The sequence below is a fragment of the Oryza sativa genome, chromosome 6, assembly GCF_034140825.1.
Source record: "Oryza sativa Japonica Group chromosome 6, ASM3414082v1".
Lineage (NCBI taxonomy): Eukaryota > Viridiplantae > Streptophyta > Magnoliopsida > Poales > Poaceae > Oryza > Oryza sativa.
Window position 1 is genome coordinate 1,959,932 of NC_089040.1, and position 12,357 is coordinate 1,972,288.

The 12,357-nt window shown below is 41.6% G+C and overlaps 2 protein-coding genes across 3 annotated transcripts; one reads left to right on the plus strand and one right to left on the minus strand.

The window, feature by feature from the left end:
- Positions 1 to 2,356: 2,356 nt before the first annotated feature.
- Positions 2,357 to 5,233, plus strand: LOC107277358 (uncharacterized). Of its 2 annotated transcripts, none has more exons than XM_066311561.1 (7): positions 2,357 to 2,560; positions 3,005 to 3,364; positions 3,484 to 3,738; positions 3,841 to 4,054; positions 4,325 to 4,464; positions 4,550 to 4,588; positions 4,681 to 5,233. In XM_066311561.1, the coding sequence occupies exons 4-7, from the start codon at positions 3,883 to 3,885 to the stop codon at positions 4,720 to 4,722; spliced, it is 393 nt and encodes a 130-aa protein (XP_066167658.1). In that variant the 5' UTR covers positions 2,357 to 2,560; positions 3,005 to 3,364; positions 3,484 to 3,738; positions 3,841 to 3,882; the 3' UTR covers positions 4,723 to 5,233. The 2 variants fall into 2 exon arrangements, with proteins under 2 accessions (XP_066167658.1, XP_066167657.1); XM_066311560.1 differs by having other exon boundaries at positions 3,567 to 3,738.
- Positions 5,234 to 6,263: 1,030 nt separating this feature from the next.
- On the minus strand, positions 6,264 to 9,671 carry LOC4340025 (transketolase, chloroplastic). Its single transcript, XM_015787721.3, has 7 exons — positions 9,132 to 9,671; positions 8,646 to 8,736; positions 8,440 to 8,545; positions 8,068 to 8,350; positions 7,841 to 7,989; positions 7,599 to 7,752; positions 6,264 to 7,512 (listed from the first exon to the last, which is right to left on the minus strand). The coding sequence occupies exons 1-7, from the start codon at positions 9,621 to 9,623 to the stop codon at positions 6,556 to 6,558; spliced, it is 2,232 nt and encodes a 743-aa protein (XP_015643207.1). The 5' UTR covers positions 9,624 to 9,671; the 3' UTR covers positions 6,264 to 6,555.
- Between the last annotated feature and the right edge of the window lie 2,686 nt (positions 9,672 to 12,357).

Here is a 12,357-nt window from a genome sequence, read left to right on the forward strand (position 1 = left end):
TGAGCTGTCCATTCCCCAACGACCAGCCCAGTTAACCCCCCAAAAAGGTGTTTTTTTTAATAAAAGATCTGGAAGTTCACTTATGCTAACACTGAATTCAATCTAAAATGATGCAGGGCTGATGTGTTTTCATTTTTTTTAAGTTAATAGAAGCTTTAATGAACTTGTCAAGTTACATCAAGGTGATATAGCGACATCTGCATAATTGAGATGTACACAACCAAAACACACACACACACACACTCACACGCTAATTTTTAACGGAGGAAAAAAACAAAACAATTAAGGTCCATTAATCCGTAGAATAGATTGTCATCTATACTTCTATGTAAAAACCTCCCTGGCCCCTTGAAAAAACTCATTAGCCCAAGTTCCCTCAATATAGAATACCAAGTTCCCCAAAGAAGAGGAGTTGCATTACCACAGCTGGTTGGTTCGAACCACCCGGCACGAGTTCAATCCCCAAGATCGACACTCGCGCGTCTCATTGACAGATTTTTCTTGTTTTCCCCGAGACTAACTTCGGTTGATTCCATTTAGGTAAAAAAGTACTACATCCATTTTTTAATAGATGACGCCGTTGACTTTTTCTCACATGTTTGACCATTCGTCTTATTCAAAAAATTTACGTAATTATAATTTATTTTGTTATGAGTTGTTTTATCACTCATAGTACTTTAAGTGTGATTTATATCTTATACATTTGCATAAAATTTTTAAATAAGACGAATGGCCAAACATATGAGAAAAAGTCAACGGCGTCATCTATTAAAAAACGGAGGTGAGTGTTCACTGGTAATATGCTTCTCTCACACACCAAAACTTTAGATCCTCCAAGTCTCTAGTTTAAGCGTGTGTGTTGGACACACAGTGTGTGCATGTGTGGTGTGGTGTGAGTGTGAGAGTAAGTTCATGTGCATCTTTATATGTACCATTCACTAAAGAAACTGGTTACTAATAGGCAGAGTTTGCAATATCAAAATTAGATTTTTTTTTTTGCCCCGGGGGGAACCGAAATATCAGAAATTTCTTTGCCGAAATTATTTGAAAAATTGATAAATTTTAAATGAATTTGAATAAACTTCGATAAATTAACAAAAAGTTGAAAAAAAAGGAAAAATTTTGGACGAGATTTGTGCTTGCCGATGGAGGGGGGGGGGGAGGGGGGTTTGCGAAATTTCATTTCGAAATTTCAATCACTGCTAATAAGCAGCCCAAATACAATTAGCACTCATGGGTCATGGCACAATAGTACGTCAATTCATGAGCAGGATTCGGCTAGTACTTCAACTTTACCATTGGGCAGAAACACAAGCACAAGCATCAGGAACCTGAAGACCAAATTTATTGGCCACAAACGCTGATAAAAGGCAGGGCTGTGACTGGAATGTGAACTCTAATTGGCCAATTGCATCCATACATACCCCGTATGCCTTTGGTGAGTGATGTTCATCATTGTTCATGGAATGAACTTATGAACAAGGTTTTTTTTTTTTAAAAAAAAAAGATAGAGAGATCTCAAGCCATCTACCGTGTGATATAGGATTTGGAGACATTGGGATATAAGCTTCAAAGCTAGTGCTCGCTCAAAGTACTTTGACGCAATCTTGTACTTCGTGGGTGGAAAACCAATGCTTTTCAAGTATTAGATTAGCCATATGGATGGCTTGGTTTATCCCAAGTAATTTACTCTTGTTGTCAATTACCATGGAGGACACAGGGCACCTCATGGTGCAATGCCGTGATGTTATGAAGAACTTTGGACTACTTGCATGAAAGCGGCAAACGCAATTAGTCAGTCAAATGCTGCAAATGCTGTATTGGAACCTGGCTACCAAACTTATGTTTTTATGTTTTAGACTTGACATGGCATGTAATCTGATTTACAACTAATTTATCTCTATGTGATAAACGAAAATGGTCCTCGTAAAGTTAGGTGTAGGGTTTCCCTTACCGCCGTAACCGCGCGGTTACCGTGGTTACCGGGCTTACCACGGGGTACGGTAATATAAATACCGCGGTAACATCCTTAAATGCAAATAAATTTAAAAAATAATTTGAATTTTTAATAAATTTTGCACGGTTTTGTACAGTTTTTCACGGTTACCGCGGTTACCATGTGGTAACCGTGCTTACTGTCGGGGCGCGGTAACCCCGGCCCCGGCGATTTGGAAAACCCTGGTTAGGTGTGTCCGTGTTACGTATACTCGTGTATACGTCTATATACGAGTGTTTACATCTGAAACGTGTTCTGCGAAAAAAAAAATTAAAAGAAAGAAATAAAGATGGTGTGCAGTGTGATCTGAGGCAAGCGAACGAGTTGCTTTAAGATTCGGATTGGACTCGTGTGATTGACACGAATCGGCACGAATCCCTCGAATCCCCACGCCGAAGCGAACCCTCCCGACGGCGGAGCGATGAGAAGCCACCGCCGGCGAAGGAGCGCCCGGAGGCTTGCGGTTTTCTCTCCGGTTAGGTCGCCGGCCCGTGCCCTCTTTCTCTGCCAGCGGAGTTCCCGTCGTCGACAGCGTCGAGCCCCGTCGCCGCCGCTGCCTCCACTGTACGCCTCCTCTCTCTCCCTCTCTCGCTTCATCGTCTCCTGTGCGGATTTAGTGTTAGGATCGCAGAACAAGTTTCCTCGTATTGTTTGAGATTGCAGGAGGATTATTACTGTTCTAAGGGGCAGTAGTCTTTTTTTTTTTCTTGTTTTAGCGGGGATAATGGCCAGTAAGTTGATCATATAACCTCTAATTGAGAATTTATTTACCCTTTTGGCCCCACATGTCATTGACCTTAAGTGGCCTCACATGTCAGTTGAATAGGAGGGTAAAGTCTATGTATGTGATCAAATTCTATGTATTTCTAGGGACTAATGCTGCACCTTGGTAAAATGTACTACATGTTTTTGACCCTTGTTAGCTTGGCTACTGCAAAAGGGTTCTTTTTGATTATGGATTTCACTAGATTAATTAATTACCGTGCTCATTGATATTGTTTGCTACAGCTTGGGAACTAGTACTGCTGCTGATCCTTCTGCACAAGAGCTGCAAGAACCTGATGCTTTGCTCTCTGGAGAGTTACTCAGTAGTACAGCACTGAAAGAACCGATAACTGCATCTACGTCTTCCTCTCCACAGACAGTACGGCGTGACGGCATTGACGCTTCCACACCATCAGGGTCATCTCCTGGGTCATCCATTTTGGTCAGGAGACCTCCTGGTTGGTATTTTGTATTCTACATCAGGATGGATCCTGGGGGACGTTTGCACATGTATCCTGATGTGGGTAATGGGCCATATCGGAGCCTGCCGGAAGTTGATGATGCTATCAACCAACATCTTCATAACCTGCGGATTCCAGAGATGTGAGGCTTCTTAACTTTGTTCTATCTCGTTATCTGTTTAATCGCTGCAAACTCTTGTGGTTGGATACTTGGATGTATTTATTTACCTTAACCGTTCATGGTCTCGCTAACTTGTGCAGACTGCAGACTACTTTATAGCGCATCATATTTGCCACTTTGAGACTAACACACTAATCATATGGGGGCATGTTGATGTAATTAGGGGCGAGGAGCTTGATAGGCTCCCTCTCATTGAGAGTATGATACGGCAAGATATGTACTGACCTGACGGCAAAAGGAAACATTTCAATTTAGTTGGGGGTTATGAAAAGGATAACCGTTGTTTGGTCCAAGCTTTAGTTGAGAAGTACAATGATGATCATAATCTTTTGGGGGTATGCTCTCTCTCATCTATCTAAATACCCACACAACATATATGTCTATATCTTATGTCCTATTGTAACACTTGATGATCTGATCCATGTCTGTTATTTTAGGATTTTGCTTATGAACTGAAGGAATTTTTGCAAATTGGAGTAATGTATGAGGACCAAAGGTATTACTACCATATCAATTTCACTACAAAAACAAAAGGAGCCCACAAGTCTGGCTGTGCCATGGACAACCTATTCTTTGCTGAACTATCGCATATGCAAGGAAAGGATGAATGGGTGATCAGCTGTTGCTGTGTAATTAAACCTGCCGCTAATGGTAATCACTCTTTAATCTTTATTTAACTATTGCATGTTCATGTTGCTGGTTCACTTATTGTATTATTTACAATTCCAGTTCAATATAGTAGCACAGATAGTTTCCTGTTTTAAAAAATATGTAATGTGGTTGTGCTTTGGAAATTTGTTTGGATAGCAGTGTAGCTTATGCTAATAGGAATTTGTGCACACATTTTTTGTTCATCTTTGACCACACAGCTGTTGTTTGCTGGCAGTAAAATGACAAATGTGCTCCCTTTCTTTTGTGAAGGTCACTGCTATGGTTGTAGAAATGATGGAAAATCTGGTTTGAAGCACCCCAACAATTCTGATGCTTACAGTGGTGGTCATTTGGATGGCTGTTTGCCTTTTGGACTAAACGATTCGCGCAGCAAATACGACGGTCTCAATGTATGGAGATTTATTTGACAACTATTTACTTCCTTTTTTTTTGTTACTCAATCGTTAATGACCGGACTTTTCTCTCGCTTTACAGCCGGAAGATGAGGAGGCTATGCTAAGATCTTTGTATAAGGTAATAGCAACACGTCTTGGGCAGTAAATTACTGATGTCACTTAATGTCAGCTACTTGATTGATTGCCCCTTTGCTTGTATATTTTCTTTAGGGCATGGATGAACCAGGTTATCTAGAGGGACTCTTCGCTTAGCATGTAGCTCCAATTACGGTCGAAGACCATGGAGGAAGTAAGTTGGTGTGGAAGATAGTGTAAAGAAGCTGGTGTGGAAGACAATGCTATGTTATTGGGTCAAGGGTTGGTTTGGTTCGTGGCCTAAAAAGGCCTTGCCAAATTTTGGCAAGTTATTTATCTAAAAAAAAAATTTGGCAAGTTTTGACATGACTAATTTTGGTAAGGTAAAGTTGTGTTTGGATTGAAGTCAAAATAATCTAAGTTCACTATTAAAATGGCATATTTTCTGAGGCATGTCAAAATTTGGATTCAAACCAAATAGACACTAAACACTATTGAAATTATCAAATATTGGTAAGTCTAATTTAGGCCCCAAACCAAACCAGCCCTAAGTTAATGTCTTACTGGCTTGAACTGATGTGAATTAGGCCAAGTGTGTCCTTTTGCCAGCCAGAGTATTGCTGACAGGATTCCCATTTCGCGCTCGTTGGAGGAAAAAGCAAAATGACGGAAAAATAATTTTTGATTACAACTTTTATGTATGTGCTCTTAACGTTTTAAAAGTAAATGCTGAAAAATAAACTACAATAAAAAAACCGCCAAAATCAATTTCAAATTTAAGGTTGAAAATTCAAATTTTAATTGATAAGCATAAGCTAAAAGATTAGGCTGAAAATCATGCAAATGCAGAGCTGCGGAGGGAACGTAGCGCTGATTCAGTTGGGGTGGGGACGGCCGGTCATACGGGAAAAGTAAACGTGTATATGTTTTTTCATTTTTTTAAGAGTGTGTCAAACTCAAAATTTAAAACGAGAATGGGTAAATTTCTATTGAAAAATTTAAAAACTTTAAACTCAAAATTGAAAAAAAAAATGATACATTTAAACAAGTTCTGAGACATAGATTTGCCACACAGATAAACAAATTTAGAGATTGGCTGATGCACTTTACTCTTCTATGTTTATCTTAATTTAATTCTTTTTAACGTTTGAACATGTTATTTTTAGAAAAATGTAACAGCATTTTCAACTAAAATCTCAAACTCTCTGGCAAGCCAGCGTCAACCTCTCAGCAAAGCACTCCTCTACTATCTACTCTCGGTCACAGGCTGCTTTCTGCAGCAGCAGCCACAGAAAACGACCGAGAAAAGAAAAGAAAAAGGCCGAGACAGACGATCACACCCTGATCTATCTGAGGCTCCAAACACCTTAAAGAAGAAGACAATATGGATAGCCTGCCTATCTTGCTTCAATTTCTTCTCCAGCCACATACATTTCTGAAGGCTCTCATTTCACAGACCAAAAAAAAAAAAAAGTAAGAACCCTAGTAGCAACTAGCAAGAAGAGCAATAAGCAGTGGAGGTAGTTCATCCTAGCCGTACCGGAACAGAGAAGCCATGCAGGCCATAGAAAAAAAGAGAGATGGATATAGCTTCATGTATCTTGATGCTCAACCAAAAGCACCTATGGATCAGAAATTGTATGCACGAATTTTTTTTTCTAGCAACATTTGTGCAAGACTATAGTGAATAGCAAACTAACACACTGAGAGGAGATGACTTTAGGGAGAACGGAATATTGTAGCTGGACTATAGTCAAATGTAAATATTACCAAAACCAGTCCCCAATTGAATCAGGCTCAACTTGATGAATCATCTAAGGAGTGATCCAACAAAACAAACGTAAATGGAAAAGCAGTGCTTATTACAGGCCTAAAATACCACTCACGCTCCAATGCAGGCATCCCTCTCCCTTCATTATTCCAAGCTTTGGGCACAAGACCTTCATGGCTTCATGTATACTGTTCCTTGGCATCAACGATGACAAAAACTCAAAACGCGCGGTTTGAATCTTACAGGCTCTTTGCTGTTGCGATGACGTTCTCCGCGGTGATGCCATACTCCTGGTAGATCTTTCCAGCAGGAGCACTTGCACCGAATTTGTCGATGCCAATAGCCTTGCCTTTGCTTCCGACGTACTTCTGCCATCCAAGAGTAGACCCTGCTTCAAGGCTGACTCTTGCAGTAACAGCCTCAGGGAGAACACTCTCCTTGTACTCAGCCGACTGTTCATCGAAAAGCTCCCAGCAAACAAATGACACGACACGGACAGTCTTCCCCTCCTTCCTCAACTCATCAGCAGCCTTGGCGACAATCTCTAGTTCAGAGCCAGTGCTCATCACAATGAAGTCAGGCTTGTTGCCAGTTGAGTTGTCAGAGACGATGTACCCACCCTTCTCAACACCCTCAATCGAGGTACCAGGCAGCTGAGCAAGCTTTTGCCTGGAGAGAGCAAGGACGGATGGCCTCTTCCTGTTGAGGACCGCGATTTTGTATGCCCCAGCAGTCTCGTTACCATCAGCAGGACGAAGCATCAGAATGTTGGGCATCGCACGGAAGCTCACCAAGTGCTCAATGGGCTGATGGGTTGGACCATCTTCTCCAAGACCAATAGAGTCATGGGTCATAACATAGATAACTCCGGCTTCACACAAGGCTGAGATCCTCATGGCAGCTCTCATGTAATCAGTGAAAACAAAGAAAGTAGCACAGTATGGAATGAGTCCTGGGCTGTGCAGAGCAATGCCGTTGCAAATGGCGCCCATTCCATGCTCCCTGACTCCAAATCGGACATTGCGCTCCTCAGGCGTATCCTTCTGGAAGTCACCGAACATCTTAAGCAATGTCATGTTGGAGGATGCAAGATCAGCACTTCCTCCAAGAAGACCAGGAACAACTTTAGCAAGTGCGTTTAAGCACTGCTGTGACAGATTCCTGGTGGCATCTGCAGGGCTCTCTGGAGTGTATTTCTGTACAAATCAAGTAATCTACCATTAGAATGTCATCATTCACATACCAGCTCAAATGTTATGAGTAGAAATGGTAAAAGACTTACAGGAAGAGCGTCAGCCCAGCCAGCAGGCAACTCCCCTGAGACAATGCTCTTCAAGGTCGCTGCATCTTCTGGGTACTTCTTCTCATACTCGGCGAACTTAGCATTCCAGTCAGCCTCAAAAGCAGCACCTTGAGGCACATGGCGGCTCCAGTGGCTGTAACAGCCCATGCAAATAAACCATAAGGTGAGTGCTATGAAATTTCAACATCTCATTCAGATAACCAAAACAACAATAGACAAACCTCTTCACATCCTCAGGCACAAAGAATGGCTCATAGGGCCATCCAAGGTTCTCTCTGGTTGCTTCAACCTCTTTGGTACCCAAAGCACTTCCGTGGACGCTGTATGAGTTGGCCTTGTTGGGTGATCCAAAACCGATTGTGGTGGTCACCTAAAAAGAGTACATTTTGGCTAAATATGATAAGCTCTATAACAAAACACAGCATAACAGAATGTACAGGAATCTAACCTTGATTAGTGTTGGCTTGTCAGTTACCGCCTTTGCTTCCTTAATGGCGGCACGAATCTCATCATAGCCATCGTTTCCATTCTTAACCCAGATTGTATGCCACCCAAGAGCCTCAAAGCGAGCACTCACATCCTCAGTGAATGCAATCTCTGTGTCTCCGTCAATGGAAATGTGGTTGTCATCATAGAATGCAATCAGCTTGCCAAGACCCCAATGGCCAGCCAACGAGCAAGCTTCATTGGAGATACCCTCCATCTGGCACCCATCTCCCAAAATACAGTAGCTGCACAAAATCCATGAATCATGTTACCAAGGTTGCACCACCATAACTAAAGTGAAAACTAAAGGTATTCATGATAAAAAAAAAATTACGTGTAGTGATCAACAATCTCGCTGTCGGGCTTGTTGAAACGAGCAGCCAGGTGCTTCTCAGCAAGGGCCAGCCCAACTGCATTTGCAATACCCTGACCAAGAGGTCCTACAGAACGAAACCAAACAAGAAACCGAAACATTCAGTTCTGTATGTATTCAAGCATAGAAACTTAAAGGTGCTATGAGCTTCAGTTGAGATGACAGACCAGTGGTAACTTCAACTCCGGGCGTCTCGAAGTTCTCGGGATGGCCTGGAGTCTTGCTTCCCCATTGCCTGAATTGCTTCAAGTCCTCCTCCTGCAGCAATATGCGGCCATAGTTACAGCAAGCTCGATGAACAAATCAGTTGAAACTGAAGTCAACCATATTAAACACTTCACCGATCACTCCAGAATTTACAGTGAACAATTGCTCGACTTAATAGCATCTTCCAACTAATCTTCCTAGGAAGTATTACATAAGATTAAATTCCACTAAACAGATCTCTGACGACTGGAAAAGGTGCACACTTTTACTAGGAAAAAAACGAAGCCGCCACACAAAAATAGCAGTCAAGATCCACACTTTCCACTGCTTCACCTAACAAGATCCGAAACTTGCACGAACCTACTCCCGATTTATCCGCCCCAAACCAACCAACTCGAGAAGCGAAAGAGAGATGCAAGGAGCAAAGGGATATGGGAAGCGCTTACCAAGACGGCGTCGTAGCCGGCGAGGTGGAGCAGGGCGTACTGGAGCATGCAGCCGTGGCCGGCGGAGAGGATGAAGCGGTCGCGGTTGAACCAGTAGGGGTTCTTGGGGTTGTACCGCATGACCTCGTCGTAGAGGATGTGCCCCATGGGCGCGCACCCCATGGGCAGGCCGGGGTGCCCCGAGTTGGCCTTCTCGACGGCGTCGATGGCGAGGAACCGGATCGTGTTCACCGACTTCTCGAGCAGCGCCCCCGTCGCCGCCTGCCCCTCGAGCGTCTCGACCGCCGCCGCGCGCACGCGGTTGTTGTGGCGGCGGCGCGACGCGGACGCCGATGGCGCGCCGCGGCGAGGCGGGAGCGGGGAGCGGAGGCCGCGGCCGGCGAGCGCGCTGAGGCGGAACCCGAGGCGCTCCGGCGGCGCGGGCGCTGGCGCGGCGGCACCCGCGCGCGCGGCGATGGTGGCGTGCGCGGCGGCGACGGAGTGCGCGGCCATGGCGAGAGGAGTGGTGTGGTGGCGAGGAGAGGCGGAGATGGCGAGGTTGTGGGGTGGGAGATGGGATGGGTTATGTATAGACTTGGGGGTGCGTTTTGGGGGGACTCGTAGCCAATAAAAAGGAGGGGGCTATGGTGTGGACGTGGACATGGTGCATGGACCAGCATCCTAAGCCGCCATGGCTGGTGAGATTAGGAGCACTTTCTTCGCCGCAATTATTGAACCTATAATCTTTATAAAGTAGTTATTGTACTTATTTGATCTTTAAATTAGTTTTTATATTGTAGTTAACAAATGTTACTCCCTCCTTTTATATTATAAATCCTTTAAAAAAATTTTATCAAACTTTTTTTAAGTTTAACTAAATATGTAGAAAAATATATTAGTATTTTCAACACAACAATCATATTATCAAAATATATACAACTTAGATTTAATAAAACTAATTTAATATCTTAGATGTTGTTAATTTTTTCTATAAATTTTGTCGAAATTAACAATATTTGATTAGGAAAAAAATAAACGACTTATAATATGAAGCAGAGGGGGTAACTTGGATGTTTTTAGATAATAGATAAAACCTGACATTTGTTTTAACAGAAGCTATAGCTACTTACTTACATAGTCTATACTGAAAAGAAAGTATAGCATTATCAACAAATGATGAAAATATGACACAATAAAAAAAACTTAACAAATGTTAACCTAGGTAAGTACTCCCTCCGTTTCACAATGTAAGTCATTCTAGCATTTCCCACATTCATATTGATGTTAATGAAGCTAGACACGAATCTAGACTGTCTAGATTCGTTAACATCAATATAAATGTGGAAAATGCTAGAGTGACTTACATTGTGAAACGGAGGAAGTATATGCAACATCTTGGATAAAAAATTTATGCATATTTGGCAAAGGTGTGAAAATATTCACATAGAGGAGTGATCTTACTAATTTCTTTATATATTTTGCTTATGTTTATAGCACACTAATCTGATGAGAATTAGTTCGTTTTACATGAACATTGACCTGACTGATTTTGTAGCTTTCACAAAATTCTACAGTTAGGTTTAAAAAAGATGCTGGAAATGGTATCAATTCTTGGAATAATAAAGTGCAAGTTTGTAGTATGTATATATGATAGAATTGTTATATATATTCTGCAGCTATACATGTGGTTTTGATTAGATTTGCGTGTATGGACTGGGTTTATGTGGGGATGGGTGTGGTGAGGTGGGTTGGTGGATGAGGATATCAGCCATGACCGTTGATATGGCAAACAAGATGATCCTGGCCGTTGGAAGAGGGTAGGAAACGATTGGATATTATTAAAGATATTTTCGCCTATTTGTTAGTGGTCTGGTGAGCCTTTTGAAAAAAAAATTGTTATGGGACATATTTTTTTCTAAGAGATAAAAATAATGTAAAGATTGTCCTGGCTCCTTGTGTATGTTGGGGTCGTCGCCGTCACAGTTGTTTTCTGGCGTCATTCCATGGTTGATTGTGATGTTTATGTTGAAAATTTGGGGTCAAAAAAATCAACTTTTTAGATGCAGAGGTATATGATCCTGGCATGTAAAATTGCCATTCTTTTCAACCAAATATAAATTGCAAACCGCTCTTTTCTGTGATTCGCCAAGATGGATGATGAAACCGAGCCACACGAGAATAAATAACAAGATAGACCCAGATGGGCATAGAATCTATTCAGCAGGAATCTACCTTTGTGGAATATTCTTATTTATATGGTTTGCTTGTTTTTGTAACAGTTTTGATGTTGTTTTTGCTTCTGATTTATATACCTTACTACATTAGAAGATGCTCAAGCTTAGTTAGTTAGTTTAACCTCGTCTTTTTTTTTTAAAAAAAAAAAAAGGAGAGCTTAAATTGTACGTACAGATGTAGATTCTGACATGGGAAATTAAAACAGTTTGAAGAGATCAGTAGTCATGTGACCATCCCTGGGGTTAATTGTGTTTAATTAGTCATTCACTAAGCCAACATAGATATATTAGGATGCATTGATCCTGGCTGCTGCCACATTCAAAAGACCAAGAGCAGCACGCCATCTTGAATTTGACTCTTTGGTTCATGCTGGGTAGCCTTTCAAAGCCCCAAAAGATTGGGTCGGGTCTCTCTTTCGGCTCTCGTCGGTGGCTGCTTCCCACAAAGACCGCCATCAGACGTGAATGAACTGCAAGTCTGCAACTACGACTCCAGTTGCTATCCCCTTAAATTACTTTACTACTACCTTTATTCTAAGGGCCGGTTCGGATAATTGCCAAAATCAATCGTACCAAATTTTAATAATATTAGGATGAAATAAATATGTTGCGCCAAAATTTTCTACTGTTACTGAAATTTGGTAACAAACTAAACACAACCGTATATTTATCAATTTTACCAAATAGTGGTATGGTTTAAAATGACATTAATCTAAATAGGTCCTGAAATATAAAAATGCACCAACCATCAATGCATGCAGTTACATTCCAAAGTTCTCCTAGGACACATATGCCATATATTTTCGATGGATAGCCTTAATGTCTGACTACTCTCTTCATCGCAACAAATCTAATATAATACAAATCTGAATAGGAGCTTATATAAATATATAGTAGTAGAATATGTCATAATATTACAGTGGTATTCCATATTGGATTTGTTGATTATAGAACGACGAAAGTATGCGTTAACTTACAAGGTTGTTTACATTATGACGAAATGAAGAGAAGGA